This window comes from Chanodichthys erythropterus, chromosome 2 (assembly GCF_024489055.1).
Source record: "Chanodichthys erythropterus isolate Z2021 chromosome 2, ASM2448905v1, whole genome shotgun sequence".
NCBI classification, from domain to species: domain Eukaryota; kingdom Metazoa; phylum Chordata; class Actinopteri; order Cypriniformes; family Xenocyprididae; genus Chanodichthys; species Chanodichthys erythropterus.
The window spans coordinates 40,787,258-40,806,023 of NC_090222.1; the positions used below are offsets into that span (position 1 = coordinate 40,787,258).

Here is an 18,766-nt window from a genome sequence, read left to right on the forward strand (position 1 = left end):
GCTTGGAACTCATCACCGGAAGTTGTGCGCGAGAATTCACAGAGCGGTAAAATAACGGCAGAACGGATTTTCTGTGGGATAAACGCACCGGCGTCGCTGCTAAAGCGGTAATTATTGTTGTTATATTGACGGTGTGTCCGGTTGAAGTGACTGAGGGCTCGAGGCTCGCGGTGGCGGTTCATCTGTGGAGGTTTGGCGCTGTTAGCTCGACGGGCTAACCTGAGGAGAAATCAGCTAATTATATTCACAACATTTCGCTATAATAACATGTAACTATAATAACACACACATATACAGTATATATACTCGCATATAACTAGTATGTGGAGTGTATATATACTAACATAAATCATGTCGTTCAAACTAGTACGACTTTCTTTAATTTTGTTTATTATCATTAAGCGTTTAATTTCCCCGTTTAAGTGGTAAGTTACACGTGGCAAATAACCAATTTGACTGGATTTAAGCAGGTTCAGATCCATAAACACAAACGTGTTTTAAAAACTAGCCTGGCTGTATATTAATTTTTGCAAAATTATTTATGCATATTGAGACAAATTTTTCATGAACGAACCTCATATATAGTTCTGGAGTTACATGTTAGTTCATTAAGATGCAGAATTAACATTAGAATGCCATTAAGTTATTGATATTGTTGGAAATTATATTGTTTATTTATCTTTTCTTTATTTTGATTTTTCAATTCAATTTAAGGGTTAGTTCACCCAAAAATGAAAATAATGTCATTAATTACTCTCCCTCATGTCGTTCCACACCCGTAAGATCTTCAGAACACAAATGAAGATATTTTTGATGAAATCCGATGGCTCAGTGAGGACTGAGCAATGACATTTCCTCTCTCAAGATCCATTAATGTACTAAAACATATTTAAATCAGGTCATGTGAGTACAGTGGTTCAATATTAATATTATAAAGCCACGAGAATATTTTTGGTGCGCCAAAAAAAACAAAATAACGACTTATATAGTGATGGCCGATTTCAAAACACTGCTTCAGGAAGCTTCGGAGCGTTATGAATCTTTTGTGTCGAATCATGATTCGGAGCGCCAAAGTCACATGATTTCAGCGGTTTGGCACGCGATCCAAACCGCTGATTCATAACGCTCCGAAGCTTCCTGAAGCAGTGTTTTGAAATCGGCCATCAATATACAAGTCGGTTTTTTTTGTTTGTTTTTGTTTTTTTTGGCGCACCAAAAATATTCTCGTGGCTTTATAATATTAATATTGAACCACTGTACTCACATGACCTGATTTAAATATGTTTTTAGTACATTAATGGATCTTGAGAGAGGAAATGTCATTGCTGGCTATTAGGGATGCTCATTTCGGTTAACTTTCTCGACCGACAACCGACGCTCGTTATCCGATTATTAACCGTTAACTGATAAGATTAAAATGTTGTATAGCGTATATGATGATAATATGACATATATATGACATTAAATAAAAAAATACAATTGACGAGTGTCTGTGTCTTCCACGGGTTTATTTTAACATGCAAACAGCAGCATAGAACAGATAAACAACAGAACCTGGATTCACATTATCAAATTCGCACCTGCATAATTTAAATAAAAAGGCATAAAATAAATAGGCCTACACTAAATATTTTTCACTTAAATGTTTACCAAATTAAGATGACAAAAAAAAACACGGTGAATCGATTGAAGCTTTGAACAACCGGTATTTTAGACATTTTTTCCGTCAAATAAAAATAGCAGGCCTACCTCAAGGATTGTTATTTGTTATGACCACGGACGGTGTACGGTGTCCATTAACTACAAATCCTCACGAAAACTTCAGTCAAGCCAGCTCGCGCGTCAATCTGAGAGACCAGCCTCTTACCTTAAAGTGTCAAATTTCTTGGTTTCTGAATGGACGGTTTTGCTTGATTGACAAACGCTAACGTTCGGCCACGATTTATATACCATCGTCCTGTCCTAAAACGTTAGCACGCTGTGATCGATTGCTTGGAGATCGCGTGTTTCTCTGTTCGAGAGCGCATTTCCTCTTCTTCACATCTGCGACAAAACAGTTGATTATTTATGAACGAAAGCTCACAGAAACGTGAAAATGGTCTCATTTGAAAGAAAATATCCTAAGCTAAAAGATGATATATTGTGACTGATTGAAGCAGCCCTTATCAAAAGTGCGGGGGGGTCGATTTCTGTCTTTTCAAAAGTGCGGGGTCGTCTTGACCCCCCTGTCCCCCGTGCCTATCGAAATGGTCAGTACTTCTTTTCGCTCGCTTCATTTTGCTTGTTGCTTAGCGAAATATGTCTGGCACGTGTGAAACGCCAAATAAGCATATATGTAACTATATATAGCATATTTTTCTTTAACCATGCAGCAAAAAAAACAAACAAACAAACAAACAAACAAACAAAAAAACGTTTAACTGATAGTATTAATCGGTTAAAATTCTTACTTTCGGTTAACGGTTAAACGGTCAATGTGAGCATCCCTACTGGCTATGCAGGCCTCACTGAGCCATCGGATTTCATCAAAAATATCTTCATTTGTGTTCTGAAAATGAACGAAGGTCTTACGGGTGTGGAACGACATGAGGGAGAGTAATTAATGACATTATTTTAATTTTTGGGTGAACTAACCCTTTAAAGTATGGAAATGTTCTTGTTTATACATACGTGTATATGCATTTCGTTTCATTTATTTGTATTTAAAGCTGTATATATATATATGTTTTTTTGCTCATTTCATCTTTATGTTGATATAAAAAAAAACATCACTCTTTTCATTCACAAATTAGACCAATCTAAGTTTTTATGCAACTGACTTAAAAGTTGTTTCCAGACTTTAAAGGAAAACATTTGTGAGAACTTGTAAGACTAGTTTAAGCAGTTTGGCAACTGACTGATGATTTCTTAGTTTTCTTTTCCATGCACAGCGACAGTAACACACTTGATCTACTGGATGACTGAACAGAGATCTGATCTGTGTCTGTTGTTTGTAGATGCCTCACTCTCGGCGATACCCGTCGTCAGAGCGGAGCCGCAGCAGGAACCATCACGTTCGGTACGAACGGCACCGGCGAAGACGCCGCACACGCAGCCGCTCCGCATCGTCCAGCAGCCAGCGGGACAGAAGCAGGAGACGGCAGCGAGACAGACGCCGGAGAGACGGCAGTTACCAGCGCTCCAGGAGGTATCGCTCAATCATTCATACCTGCGAGATCTTCAAAGATCCGGTCCACACATCTGCAGCCTGTCTGTCTCTCTCTCTGATCCTGCAGCTATGAGAAGCCCTCCGCCGAGCGCAGACTGAGCAGCAGACGTTACTGTCGCGGCGAGCGGGAGGAGTTTGTGTCAGACGGCTTCTTCCGACACACGGACTTCGCCCGTCGCTCTCACGACTACCGACCGGAGAGAGATGCCGGAGCGGAGGAGAGGAGCAGCCGACGCACACGCAGACACCGCAGAACAAGAACTCAATCGAGAACACGCTCGTACAGTCAGAGCCGGTCCTTATCATCCGTGAGTACGGCACCGGATCTGTGTTTCACAGAACCACACTGACATACGCCTAAATTAAAGGGGTGGTTGATTATTATTTTACTTTTTTAACTTTAGTTAGTGTGTAATGTTGCTGTTTGATCATAAACAACATCTGCAAAGTTACGACGCTCAAAGTTCAATGCAAAGAGAGATATTTTCTTTTACAGAAATCTCTGTTTAAAGACTACAAAGAGCTTCTTCCCGGGTTAGTGACATCACAAACCCTAATATTTACATAAACCCCGCCCCCGAGAACACACAACAAAGGGGGCGGGGCCATGTTGGGCTGCTTTAGAGAAGAGGAAGAGTTGCCGTAGTCGAGTGTTGTTGTCATGCCGTCATTTTACACCAAACGAGGGTCAATTCAACACAAAAGATGAACATGACGGCACATGCTAGTGGATGAGTTGAATCAACTCCACAGCAACTACATCAATTTATCCACTAACCATTCAGAAACGTCTAAAAGTTGTAACTTCTTCCTGAGTCTCTCCATCAGTGTCGACTCCGGTTTGAACAATAGGTGCGTTTACATGGAGCATTGTAATTGATTTAAAAGCCCAATCCGAATGAAAATGCTCCATATAAACGCCTCAATCTGAATAAAAATGCCCTAACTGAATGGAATTGTAATTGGTTTGAGAGAGGTGGGATAACCCTTTCTATAAACCGAACAATGTATTGTAAACGCGTTGAACCGATTACTTTGCGTCTTCGTCATCAAGTCAAGAGGTTGGGGGTCGTCAGAATGCAAAATGTCGGAGGCAAAATTAAACTGGAGTAAAACTGAAACAAAACATTTATTAAATGCACTGAAGGAACTCAGTGGATCATTACTGCAGACCTTCATCACGCGCTTCTGCTTTACGGAGGAGGGGGGGGGTCCTTAAAGAGGCACAGCCACCAAACAGGTCAGCTTCCTGTTCCCGTCTTTTCCTCATACCATCCAGCATTAATATGTTACAAATTTCACGCTGTTGCTTAGGAGCAACACTTTACATAAAAATAGTGTGCATAAGAAATAACAGAACTCCATGTTGACAGGAATAAACAGCAGCTCATTTGCATTTAAAGGGACACACACACAAAAAACACCCAAATAGGGGCAAATTTGACAAGCTATAATAAATGATCTGTGGGGTATTTTGAGCTGAAACTTCACACACACGTTCTGGAGACACCAGAGACTGATATTATATCACAAAGTCGGTCAGATTGAAAGCGCCGGTGCATGTAAACACCATGTCGGATTAGATAACGTCTCATGTAAACACTCCACCGACTCTTTCATTCGGAATGATTTTAATCGGAATGACAAAAAAAAGTGTACATGTAAAATGGCTAATGAACACCGTTACTGACAATCCTCATTTTGCCTGCGTGAGATTCTCCAGTTTTGTTGTTGTTGAGCTGTTAAAGCTCCGCCCTTTTCTGGAAAGGGGGTGGGAGCAGCAGCTCATTTGCATTTAAAGGGACACACACACAAAAAACACCCAAATAGGGTCAAATTTGACAAGCTATAATAAATGATCTGTGGGGGATTTTGAGCTGAAACTTCACACACACGTTCTGGAGACACCAGAGACTGATATTACATCTTGTGAGAGGGGCGTTATAGGTCCTTTAAAATTATTGATTGTCACAGTTTGTGAAGTGTCTGTAGTCCGGTGGTTTCTGCAAGTGACAAGTGGAGCAATTGTGTAAACTTTAGTGCTCAGGGGAATATGTGAGAGTGTGTGTGTGTGTGTGTGTGTGTGTGTGGGTCTCAGGATTTTCCCAGGGGCCCGTCAGGAGCGTTTAAAATTAGCCCAAGTCTCATCTCTCTTTCACAAACACACACACACACAGTCTCTCCTTCAAGATTTTCTCCTGTTCCTCTCTCTCTCTCTCTGTCAGGTGTAAATGTGTGTATTTTACTGAAGTTATGGGTAAAACAGAGTTTTACTCTGTGTTTAAGAGCTTCTTGGACTGCCTCTGCCTGTGTGTGAGTATTTTTCTCGCTGTGTGTGTGTGTCTCTGTGTGTTTATTAGTTGTGTTTTGGGTACAAAATTTTCTCCAACACTAAGCAGATCTGATAATACCTTCTTTAAAAACACCCTCAAAGGTAAAAATTATATACTAAAGCATATATTATATATTAAACTAAATGTTTTTGCTGTGTTCCTCTCAGAGTGTTTGTGCTTGACCTCATTCTCAAGTGTCTGCTGGGCTCGTCATGTTTGTGTGGCTGTCACTGGAGTCACTGTGTTCTTGATTAAGACAGATGAGGTGTCCAATTAAAGAGAAACGCACAGCTTCATGTCTGCGCTGCGTCTGTCACACTATCGCAAGTAAACCCAGTTAGTTTCTTTTGATATCTGCATGAGTATATCAGCGTTCATTTATACACACACTCATTATTGACCGTGATGATCGACAGTAGACGTTCAGCTTAAAATACCCAGAATCCTCCTGTCACACACATTTACAGCAGAATGCAAATGAACTACTAACATCTAATCTAATATTAGTGGTCGTAGCAGTTCAGAGTTATACCAAAGCGGAGATCTGTGTCTGAGTGAATGTGGTGGACGAGTGAAGGTGCTTTTGGTTTGTGAGGGTCATAAATAAAATCCAGGTAAAACCAAAGTAAAGTCATCTGCTCCCTCAGTATGATGGGATTTAAATAGCACAGAATCTAAACAAGTGTGACGTATGACTCACAAGCACAAAGACTTACAGGTTTAACAAAGTAAAATCTTTCCAGCTGCTCAGGTTTAGATGATGTTTGAGGGGTCAAAGGTAACTCTCTCTCTCTGTCTCCACAGCAGAGTAGCAGTCGTGTGCGCGCGTGGGCCATTAAAGATGACGAGGAGGGTCATCTGATCTACCGGCCAGGCGATGTGCTGCAGGACAGATGTGCGTCTCCCATCACTTCATACTCTACTTTCACAGTGTGTTCTGTGTGATTTTGTGACGTTTGTGCTTCCTGTGCAGATGAGATCGTGGGAACGCTCGGAGAGGGAACCTTTGGGAAAGTGGTGGAGTGTATCGATCATCACAGGTTAATCTCACACACACACACACACACACTGCTCACTTTCTCAGCTGACTGTCACGGGTGTTTCATCGAGTGTGTGTGTTACAGGGGGCGCTCTCACATCGCTCTGAAGATCATTAAGAACGTGGAGAAATACAAAGAAGCGGCTCGTCTGGAGATCAACGTTCTGGAGAAAATCAACCAGAAAGATCCAGAAAACAAGAAGTAAGTGTCATTATTGAAGGGTTAGTTCACCCAAAAATTACGTTTCTGTCATTAATTGCTGTCGTTACACACCTGTAAGACCTTCATTCATCTTCAGAACACAAATTAAGATGCTTTTGATGAAATCCGAGAGGTTTATGACTCAATATCTATAATCAACACTTTCAAGGTCCAGAAAGGTACTAAAGACATCGTTAAAAGAGTCATGTGACTGCAGTGGTTCAACCTTAATGTTATGAAGAGACGAGAATACTTTCTGTGCACAAAAACAAAACAAAAATAACCACTTTATTTAACAATTTTTTCTGTACTGTGTCATTCTCATACGCTCATTTCTGGCCGGCTCCTGCGCCAGCATCACACGCATGTGTGCTCATGTGAACAGCGTCAAAAACTGTCACAAAAGAGAAGAAATTGTTGAATACAGTCGTTAGCTGCGTCACAAATTGAATACTACTTGTGAAAAACAGTAGTATGTCTGAATTCATAGTATTTGTAAAATAGTAGCCGAAAAGTACTTGGATGCCTTCCTACTTCCAGTGAGATTCTGAAGTGCGTGTCCCATAAGGCCACGGGAGACGAGTTGAAGGGGCGTAACTGACGCTGGTATGTCATGTGACAGTAACAACATGGCGGATGTAGTATGTCCGGATTTATTCATACTACACACATTCGTTCTATATAGAACATACTTTTTCAACGGTCATGAAGTAAATTTAAATTCAAATGTAGTTCATGCTCAGACAGTACGCGATTTCGGGCGCAGCTTTTGTTTTGTTTTTGCGCACAGAAAGTATTCTCGTCTCTTCATAACATTAAGGTTGAACCACTGCAGTCACATGACTGTTTTAACGATGTCTTTAGTACCTTTCTGGACCTTGAAAGTGTTGATTATAGATATTGAGTCATAAACCTCTCGGATTTCATCAAAAATATCTTCATTTGTGTTCTGAAGATAAACGAAGGTCTTTAGTTTTATGTGAATATGCATCTGCCTCCTTAAGAGATTACACAAAAAACAGGTAAAAAGGACATTAGTTTAATAAAAAATATATATATATATATATATCTCAACACCGTTTTTACACCATGTGTTCCTTCGCCAATTCAGTGCTAATAAAATTTACATTTAATCTGTTACTTTAAACTAACGTTTAGTTTTAATATTATCTGAAAGAATACCAGTAATGATTGGCTTGTTGAATAAACCAAACCTCATTCTGTCTCTCTCTGTCCGTCAGTCTGTGTGTGCAGATGTTGGACTGGTTCGACTATCATGGTCACATGTGCATCAGCTTTGAGCTGTTAGCTCTCAGTACCTTTGACTTCATGAAGGAGAATAATTACCTGCCCTACTCCATCAGTCAGGTCAGACACATGGCCTACCAGATCTGCCTCGCCGTCAAGTGTGAGTTTACACACACACACACACACACATCTGGATCAGAGCCTCATGTTGTGTCTGACTTTGAGCAGACGGGGGCGCTGCATGCGTTGATGAACGCTGTATCTTCCTGTCCTGCTCGCTCCTCTGCTGTGGTCATTTGTGATTATGGTCTGTTTCTCTGACAGTTCTCCATGACAACAAGCTGACACACACAGACCTCAAGCCTGAGAACATCCTGTTTGTGAAATCTGATTATACCGTCATCTATAACCCAGAGAAGGTGAGATCACTGAACGCACACGTGCACTGATTGTCATAAATTCAGTATGTTGGGTGGCGTGTAGCCGCCGTGGAAATGTCAGATGACCATGTGCTGTGTGTGTCGTCAGAAGCGAGACGAGCGCTCCGTCAACAGCGCTGCTGTGAAACTGGTGGACTTCGGCAGCGCCACGTTCGATCACGAGCATCACAGCACCATCGTTTCCACCCGACACTACAGAGCGCCGGAGGTGATTCTGGGTAAGAGAGCGTGTCAGTGTGATGATGTGGCTGCTTTCAGCATGTGTGTGTGTGTGTGTGTGTGTGATTTTCTAACTGTGTTTCCGTAGAGCTGGGCTGGAGTCAGCCGTGTGACGTCTGGAGTATTGGCTGTATTCTGTTTGAGTTCTACCGCGGCTACACGCTCTACCAGGTGTGTGTTTGTGTGAGACTGACGGTGTGTGTGTATTTATTCTGTTTCAGTCACGTGATTTTCCACTCGTCTGCTTTACTTATGAGCATCAGTGGGGCAGAGTGATGGTGCTGAATATAAAAACACATGAACAGAGACACTGAGGAAAAAACTTTGATCGCTGGATTTGATCCATACCAGATCTCAAGGTCAAAAGTGTGGAATAATTTGGATTTTGTAATGTTTTTGAAAGAAATTTCCTCTGCTCACCAAGGCTGCGTTTATTTGATCAAAAATACAGTAAAAATTGTGAAATTTTATTATGATTTAAAATAACCGTTTTCTATGTGAATATATAGTAAAGTGTAATTTATTCCTGTGATCAAAGCTGAATTTTCAGCATCATTACTCCAGTCTTCAGTGTCACATGATCCTTCAGAAATCATTCTGATATGATGATTTGCTGCTCAAGAAACATTTAATTATTTGATGAATAGAAAGTTCAAAAGAACAGCATTTATTTGAAAGAGGAGCTTTTGTAACATTATAAATGTCTTTACTGTCACTTTTGTTTGAATTTAATGTGTTCATGCTGAATAAAAGCATCAGGTTTTTAGAAAAAAAAATATTACACTATACTTTTCCACAAATATATGAAGAAGCACAGCTGTTTTCAACATTGATAATCATAAATGTTTCTTGAGCAGCAAATCATCATATCAGAATGATTTCTGAAGGATCATGTGACACTGAAGACTGGAGTAATGATGCTGAAAATTCAGCTTTGATCACAGGAATAAATTACACTTTACTATATATTCACATAGAAAACAGCTATTTTAAATCATAATAAAATTTCACAATTTTTACTGTATTTTTGTTGAAATAAACAGCCTTGGTGAGCAGAAGAGACTTTCAGAAACATTAAAAAATCGTAGTTATTCCAGACTTTTGACCACTATTGTATATTATACCTCAATTCATCTCCATCAGATGTTTTTTTTTGTTTTGTTTTTTCCGGACCTGGTACGAATCAAATAGTTTTTTCTTGTTATCTCTGTTCATGTGTTTTTGTATTCACCACCGTTACTCTGCCCCGCTGATGCTCATTAAAGGCACAATATGTAAGATTTTTGGAATAAAATATCCAAAAACCACTAGAACAGTGTTATATTTGGTTGACTTATGTACTTGCATTATGCCAGATGTTTCCAAGAATGATTAAATCCAGAGAAATAAGCAATCTTAACCAGGACACGGACTGTATCCGTGCGTCGCCTATCAGTGACATCATACCCACATTACCCTTGATTTCCAAGAAACCATGGAAACACCAAAGACGCTTTAATATATTGTGTTTTATTAGACAGGTGAGCAACTGTTTGGATTCATTCATCGACAGAAAACTCATCATGTTATATAGCTCAACACAGTAAGTCTTATTGTTTAAATCTTGTATCTAATATGATAAACAGCGCTGCTTTACTCCACATACGCTTGACCGGAAGAAGCGGAAGCGGCATAATAAAAGTTCTGCAGCTCTTGAGACGTGTGTCGCACTCGTCTCTCATTAGCAATCGCTCCAGCTCCTCGTTCAGCTCCCACATCACTCGCCCCGCTCTGCTTCATACTACAGTAACGTTAATACTCTCATCCATGAACATGATTTCTGCCCAAGTCCCATCCCGATTCTTTTCTACCGGCTGTAGACGTGAAGACAACACCTCCCGTGATTCCGAGAAATCCAGGTGCCATCGAGCTAAGCCTTTGTTTTGAATAAGCGACCTCTAGTGGCGAAAATTTACATAGTGTGCCTTTAAATACACATAACTGTTATTGGAACAGATCCATACATGTTCTTTCATATATGTGTGTGTGTGTGTGTGTGTGTGTGTGTTTTAGACTCATGATAACAGGGAGCATCTGGCCATGATGGAGCGAGTACATGGACCAGTTCCTTCAAGAATGATTCGTAAAACGAGGTCAGGAAACATGGCCATTGAATAAATATGATTCATGATTGATATTATCATTGTGAAGTGACTGTGAATGGTGTCCTCTGCACTCAGGAAGCAGAAGTACTTCTACAGAGGCCGACTGGACTGGGACGAGAACACGTCAGCAGGACGATACGTCAGGGAGAACTGTAAACCTCTGAGAGTAAGTGGATAAAGCATGCTTCAGTGTTGATGCAAAAACGCTAACCATACCAGCTCTTCAGTGTCTGCGCTGTTTCTCTCCAGAAGTTACTAACGATAAAAATGTCTTTGTGCTCTTTAAACTAGCAGCATCATTCTGTCCTAACCAGACGCCACAACATGCAATAAACGCGTCTTTTCCATGTCAATCAAGAGTTTTTGTCCTAACCAATCACGTTGACAATATGCAAAAATGTAAAAACTCTTTCTATTTCTGTGACATCATGGCTGAAACAACATAAAAAGTATAAAATTAACATCTCAGATTATGTTTGTGCTTTATTTTTTTATGTTGAATGCATCTAATGCAAGTTTGAATATTATAATAAGTCGTACTGAAAGCGTCAATGGATAAAAAAAGGTCAGATCTTGAAAATAAATTAAAGGAAACGAGAACGTTGAACTGTGAACGTATTCTATGACGGATTGTTTCAGTCACTCAGAATGTGTTTTCAATAAAGTTAAGATATTAACTCCGCCCACACTCTCTTCTGATTGGCTGTGATTTTTGATTGTTGTGAGTGCAGTGCGCCTGCAGAGACTCCGCCCACTCTCTTCTGATTGGCTGATTTTTGATTTAGTTGCAAGTGCAGTGTGCCTGCAGAGAGACTCCGCCCACACTTTCTTCTGATTGGCTGTGATTTTTTTTTATTTAGTTGTGAGTGCAGTGCGCCTGGAGAGACTCCGCCCACACTCTCTTCTGATTGGCTGTGATTTTTTTTATTTAGTTGTGAGTGCAGTGCGCCTGGAGAGACCCCGCCCACACTCTCTTCTGATTGGCTGTGATTTTTTTTATTTAGTTGTGAGTGCAGAACGCCTGCAGAGAGACCCCGCCCACACTCTCTTCTGATTGGCTGTGATTTTTTTATTTAGTTGCAAGTGCAGTGTGCCTGCAGAGAGACCCCGCCCACACTCTCTTCTGATTGGCTGTGATTTTTTTTATTTAGTTGTGAGTGCAGTGCGCCTGCAGAGACTCCGCTCACACTCTCTTCTGATTGGCTGTGATTTTTTTTATTTAGTTGTGAGTGCAGAACGCCTGCAGAGAGACCCCGCCCACACTCTCTTCTGATTGGCTGTGATTTTTTTATTTAGTTGTGAGTGCAGTGCGCCTGCAGAGACTCCGCTCACACTCTCTTCTGATTGGCTGATTTTTTTTTTTTTTTTTTTTTTGCGAGTGCAGTGCGCCTGAAAAAAAACCCGGCCAACACTGTCTTCTGATTGGCTGATTTTTTTTATTTAGTTGTGAGTAGTGTGCCTGCAGAGAGACTCCGCCCACACTCTCTTCTGATTGGCTGTGATTTTAATAATTTTGTGGCGTTTGGCGTGTACACTGTCACTCTTAAAAATAAGTGTTCCAAAAGGAGTTTTTCACAAATGCCATAGAAGAACCATTTTTGATTCCTGAAGAACCTCTCTCTCTCTCTCTCTCTCTCTCTCTCTCTCTGTTGCATGCTGGGAGTGGGTGGAGTGGTGTAGGGTGAGACCTGAGCTGTGTGAATTCACATAGTCTCAATTACTAGTTTAAATTATTTTATTATTTTTTTTCTTTTTCTTTCTTTTCTTCCTTCTTTCTTTTGCATGGTTTATTTTTAGGTTAAGGTTTTGAAGTGAATGTTGCGCAAGGAGAGATGGCGTCTCATGAGGAGGTGCCGTCTTTGTCCTTGCGTAATGGTTTCAGGTGTGTGCCAGAGGACGGCGTTATAGTGGAAGATGTGCTTATCTCGGCTGGCGGGGAAGTCGGACATGAGAATATTGTGTCCGCTTCCCGTATGAACAAAGCCGTAGTAGTGTTCTTGAAAGAGCAAGTTTTTGTTAATCGTTTAATCGAAAGTGGTCTTGTTATAAACGGAAACTTTGTTCAAGTTTCCCCGTTACATGCGCCGACAGCAAAAATCACAGTATCTAATGTCCCACCGTTTATTCCGGATGACGCGTTGGAACGGGAATTAGTTCGGTTTGGCAAATTTGCCAGTGGGTTCAAAACGATTACATTGGGATGTAAACACCCGTCTCTGAAACATGTTAAATCTTTCAGAAGGCAGGTGTTTATGTTTCTAGAATCTCCCGAAAACACGCTGGACGTTTCATTTCGGGTAAGACATGAAGGGAAAACTTATATGGTGTACGCAACAACTGGTAGTTTGAGGTGCTTCGAATGCGGTGATTTAGGTCACAAAAGTTCGCATGCCCACACAGAGAGCGTACACCAGAGGACAGGCCTGTTGAGTCGGGAGAGGGCGATGCGGCGGAGCACACTGCTCAAGAGGAAGACGCAGGTGCAGCAGCCGAGGTAAGCGCCTCTGGTGCGGCGCCGTCCGCTATCATAGAAGCACACGAAATTGTTACTAATACAGATCCAATTGCAGGGCCAAGTTCAAGCAGTTTTCAGGAGCCTGTGTGTTTAGGTACAAGAAAGAGAGAGTTGGTTGTCACTAATGATGGTAGTGTAATGGATGATGATGTATCTGATGAAAATGGTTCTCTTCTTGATTATGATTGTGATTCACAAGTAGGTTCTGTATGTGGATTGGAAGGTGACTCCCAAGATCTGTCTATTAAAGATCTTTCTATGCATTCATTAGCGGAAATTAATGGCTTTCTTGATGAGACATTCGGAAAACAAGTTAACATTAAAAATTTCTTTCCTGATGTTGACAAATTTGAGCGGTCAGTGTCGTTTCTCCTCAAGACTATGAGCCTTGATCAGTTGAGTAAGCAGAAACGTTTTCGGTTGAAAAAGCATGTCACAGTTATTAGAAAAAGTAGAAAAGTGGATAAAAAAAAGAGGTTAAAAGCTTTTTTATGAGAGATTAGCCATGCATCACGTGGTGTTCTTGTCTCTTTATCTATTGGTTTCTTTTGTTGCTGTTTTTTCTCTTTCATTCTTAAATTATATGGATCTTTTGAGGGTGGGTTCATTAAATATTAATGGAGGGAGGGATAGATATAAACGAGCTTTGGTGTCTGAAATAATGCAGAATAAAAAGTTACATGTTATCTTACTGCAAGAAACCCATAGTGATTGTGATAATGAAGCCGAGTGGGGGATGTGGTGGAAAGGTCAACATATACTTAGCCATGGTACAAATTTTAGTGCTGGAGTTGCTTTACTTTTTTCTCCACATGGAAAAGTTAGTATTGAAAAAACTGAAGAAGTTGTGAAAGGTCGTCTTGTTGTTGTTAAAACTATTATTGAAGGCATGACAATTTATTTTATAAATGTTTATGCACCAAATGTAGGTCATGAGCGAATACAGTTTTTTAATATACTAGCTGATGTTTTAAAACAAGATTTTAGTGATGGAAACATCATCATTGGTGGGGATTGGAACTGTACAGAATGTTTCAATGTTGACCGTAACAATGAAGAGCCTCATATGCTATCCTCAAACTATTTGTCAAGAGTGGTGAGAGAGGCAGAACTTTTAGATATGTGGAGAATAAAGCATCCAGCAGACAAACAATATACATGGGTTAAAGTTTCTGACAATAGAGTAAGTGCTGCTCGATTAGATAGAATCTATGTTTCAAAATGTTTTAATAATAGGGTAGTGGATTGTTGTATATCTCCAATAGGATTTTCTGATCACCATTTAGTTTTTATTTCAGTAAATATGAGGCAGTTGCCAAGAAAATCCTCTCATTGGCATTTTAATGCTAAACTATTGCAGGATGCTTTATTTTCTGAACATTTTTTGGCATTCTGGAAGTATTGGAAAGGAAAAAAAACTGAATTTGAAAATTTAAAACAATGGTGGGAGGTTGGTAAAACTCAAATAAAACTATGCTGCCAACAGTATACGGCATATTCTACTACTACTCAAAGAGAAACTATTCAAGCCCTGGAAAAAGATATAGAGACTATTGAGGCAGAATTGATAAGACGACACGATACAGCCTCTATCAATAACCTACAACAGAAAAAGAGGCAGTTACATTTTCATTTGAATGAGAGGGTGAAGGCAGCTTTAGTGAGGTCACGATTTATATCAGTTGCTGATATGGATGCACCAAGTGCCTATTTTTTTAATTTAGAACATTCTGTGGCACAATATAAGCAGATGATGTGTTTACGTCTTCCGGATGGAAAGATTACAAATGACATTATAGAAATGCGTCATCATGCTGTTGGTTTTTATTCTTCACTCTATAAAGCTGATTATTGCAACATTGATTGCACAACAGAACTTTTGCATGGACTCCCTCAAATAGACTCTTTTTCTAAGACTGCGCTGGATATGCCAATTACTTTTCAAGAACTCACTATTGCTGTTGGAGAGTTGAAACCTGGTCGCTCTCCTGGCATTGACGGGTTGACTTCTGAATTTTATAAACATTTTTGGAAACACATCGGAATGGACCTTTATGGAGTTTTTTGTGAAAGTTATAAAGATTGTATTTTACCTGCCACATGTCAACGTGCTGTATTGTCCCTACTACCTAAAAAGGGAGACTTGACTTTGTTAAAAAACTGGAGACCTGTTGCCTTATTAACAACAGACTATAAAATTCTATCCAAATGTCTTTCTAATAGACTTAAGAAGGTTTTACATTCGATAATTCATAAAGATCAAACCTATTGTATTCCAAAGAGATCCATAATGGATAACCTTTTTTTGGTGAGAGACACATTGGATGTCTGCAAAATGTTTAATGCAGAAATTGGATTGATTGCTTTAGACCAAGAAAAGGCGTTTGATCGTGTTGATCATAACTATCTTTTTAATTTACTTGCTGCATTTGGGTTTGGTGAAGATTTTATCAAATGGATAAGGTTATTATATACTGGAGCTTCTTGTATGGTTAAAGTGGGAGGAGGTCTAAGTCGACCTATCCTGGTTTCAAGGGGCATTAGACAAGGATGCCCTTTATCAGGACAATTGTACAGTATTGCTATTGAGCCATTACTTTTTAATATAAGGAAAACTTTAACTGGTTTAGCAGTACCTACAATGCCTCATGTAAGAACTACAATTACTGCTTACGCTGATGATGTTACAGTTTTTGTCAATGACAATAATGATATAAAAGCTCTGTCAAAAGTACTTGAGATGTATGAAGGTGCATCATCAGCAAAAGTAAATTGGGATAAGACTGAGGCTTTCTGGTCAGGTCAAAGAAATCTGGAAAATCTCCCGAAACTACCAGACAGCTTAAACTGGAATAGTAAAGGTTTAAAAATACTTGGTGTGTTTTTGGGATCTGCTGACTTTCAAAAGAAAAATTGGGAGGGACTTTTGGAGAGAGTGTGCACCCGGTTGTCTCGATGGAACTGGCTGCTACCCCAGCTATCCTATAGGGGGAGAGTTCTAGTTGCTAACAACCTGGTCGCTTCTGCTCTATGGCATAAATTTATTGTTTTACAACCTCCTGATGGATTAGTGCAAGAAATTCAAAGGATGCTGGTGAATTTTTTTTGGTCCGGGCAACATTGGGTCCGATCAGCTGTCCTTTTTTTACCAGTGCAAGAAGGGGGGCAAGGTCTTGTGGACATTAAATCTAGACTCATGGCCTTTCGTCTACAAGCTGCTCAGAGACTGCTCTATGACCATGACATTGCATGGGTTAACACTGCTGTCGCACTCTTGAGGAAAGCAGGCGATATGGGACTTGATAAACATCTCTTTTTAATGAACCTGAATGAAATCACTCTAAAAGACTTGACACCCTTTTACAAATCTGTGATGGAAGCATGGAAGGTGTTTTCTGTCTCAAGATCTGCTGAACTAAATGTAGGCTTTTGGCTAATGGAAGAGCCATTGTTTCAGAACTCTTTTCTACCGTCTAGACTCTTGAACTATACCAGTTTGTCATCACGGCTGATAGCTGCTGGATGCGTAAAACTTGGCCACATTTTAAACACCAGCTGGGAGACTTTGAGTGAGAGAACTGGAATAAAGTCCCTTCGTTTCCTGAAACTGCTTATTGATGAAGTGGTTGGGGAGTTGAATTATGATCAACGGCTTTTCATCAAAAATTCTAACCATATGAATGAATGGATGGCTGGGTGTGACTACCATTTGCCGCCCTTGATGATAACTGCTGACGTAAAGGATTTTCTTGAGGAGGAAAACCTTATATTATCTTTCAAAACCCCTCAACTGGATACCTTTGAGTCTGCTGGTAAAAAGGTTTTGTATGTGACTTGTGTGAAAGTGACCAATGCACGGGGTCTACCTGGAGTAATGTCATCAAAGTGGACAGATTTTTTTGGAGCAGACATCTCCCCTAAAGGTAGCTGGCGGTCACTGTACAAACGCCCCATTGATAAACGGACTGGTGACTTGCAGTGGAGGCTTGTACACGGTGCAATAGCTACAAACAGACATGTGATGCACCTCAATCCAGATATAGGGGTGGGGTGTCCTTTCTGTTTGGAAAATGAAACTGTTTTCCATCTTTTTGTGCAATGTGTACGGTTAGGTCATTTGTTTTTTTTTCTGTCTCAATGGGTATCATCTTTAGGTGAAAATTTATCTAATCAATTGTTTATCTTTGGGCCAAAATACTCTGTTAGTCGGAAAAATGTCATGGTTTTATTGAATTTTTTGTTCGGAAGTGCCAAGCTCGCTATATGGAAAACAAGGAAAATAAGATTATTGGAAAAAGCACATTAGACCCTTTGCTGATGTTTAAGGGTTTGATAGCATCAAGGCTCAGAATTGAACATGCATATTATAGGATGGTAGGGTGCTTGCCAATGTTTGTGAATACCTGGGCTATAAATGGAGTCTTATGTACAATCAATGAAAATGATGATTTACTGTTGACTTTTTAAAGTGTTTTGGTGTTTGTTTGTTTTTTGTGTGTTTTTCTTTTCTTTTTATTATATATTTTTCTTGTAATTTATATGGTGTAATGTAGATTTTAGTGGTTACACTTTTTGGGATTACCTACATGTTGTAAATAAAAGCGTTTTTCTCTCTCTCTCTCTCTCTCTCTCTCTCTCTCTCTCTCTCTCTCTCTCTCTCTCTCTCTCTCTCTCTCTCTCTCTCTCTCTCTCTCTCTCTCTCTCTCAGAGGTACGTGTTGTGTGAGTCAGAGGAGCATCATCTCTTCTTTGATTTGTTGGAGGGCCTGCTGGAATATGAGCCGGATCGGCGTTTGTCCCTCTCCGCTGCGCTGCGTCATCCTTTCTTCAGTCCCGTCCGAGATGCCGAACACTTCAGTGGCTCCCGTAACATCAGCCGGTGACCTCTGACCTCTGCCTCTCCTTCCCGTGCTTCCAAGTCTGTCCTTTCCACTGGACCGGATCTGACTGTATGGAGGACGTCTCTGTTTCTGAGCCGACGGTTCTGCTGATTCGGTGGAAACGCCCACAGGAGTACAGTCATCCAATCACTTATGATTATGTCATGATGAAGAGACTGATAATGATTGGGTGAGTTCTCCGCTCACTGCTGATTGGTGGAGTTGAGCACAGAGCGACAGCCAGTAGAATTAAACTGACACCTTCACAAGCGCCCTGATTGGTCAGCCTTCGTTTGACGGACAGCTTCAAGGGGGCCGGACATCTTAATGTTGTTTTCAGGTGCCTAGGACTTCAGATATTGCACATGTCCTGCTTCTCGGCAGACAAACACAGTTTTTCAGTATTTATTTTATGACTTTTGTTGTTTTGTATGAGATGAATATCATTGTATAATACAGTACATGTTCTCTATAATAAAATGTGCTTCATATCTTTTGACTGAGTGGAAGTGTGTGTGTTTGTGTGTACTAGGAATCTT

The 18,766-nt window shown here is 40.3% G+C and overlaps 1 protein-coding gene across 8 annotated transcripts; it reads left to right on the forward strand.

Moving 5' to 3' along the window:
• clk2b (CDC-like kinase 2b) lies at positions 1-18,717 on the forward strand. 8 transcript variants are annotated; one of them, XM_067361632.1, is made up of 13 exons: positions 1-107; positions 2,997-3,187; positions 3,276-3,516; positions 6,346-6,436; positions 6,515-6,581; positions 6,666-6,782; positions 8,024-8,190; positions 8,355-8,449; positions 8,559-8,688; positions 8,778-8,860; positions 10,742-10,821; positions 10,909-10,999; positions 18,057-18,714. In XM_067361632.1, exons 2-13 carry the CDS (start codon positions 2,997-2,999, stop codon positions 18,228-18,230), a joined length of 1,527 nt encoding a protein of 508 aa, XP_067217733.1. In that variant the 5' UTR covers positions 1-107; the 3' UTR covers positions 18,231-18,714. The 8 variants fall into 8 exon arrangements, 6 of the variants coding, with proteins under 6 accessions (XP_067217733.1, XP_067217739.1, XP_067217746.1 ...); XM_067361638.1 differs by having other exon boundaries at positions 54-190; positions 18,057-18,715; XR_010891781.1 differs by lacking the exons at positions 1-107; positions 18,057-18,714 and adding exons at positions 1,720-2,249; positions 10,206-10,271 and having other exon boundaries at positions 10,909-10,960.
• The last annotated feature ends 49 nt before the right edge of the window (positions 18,718-18,766 follow it).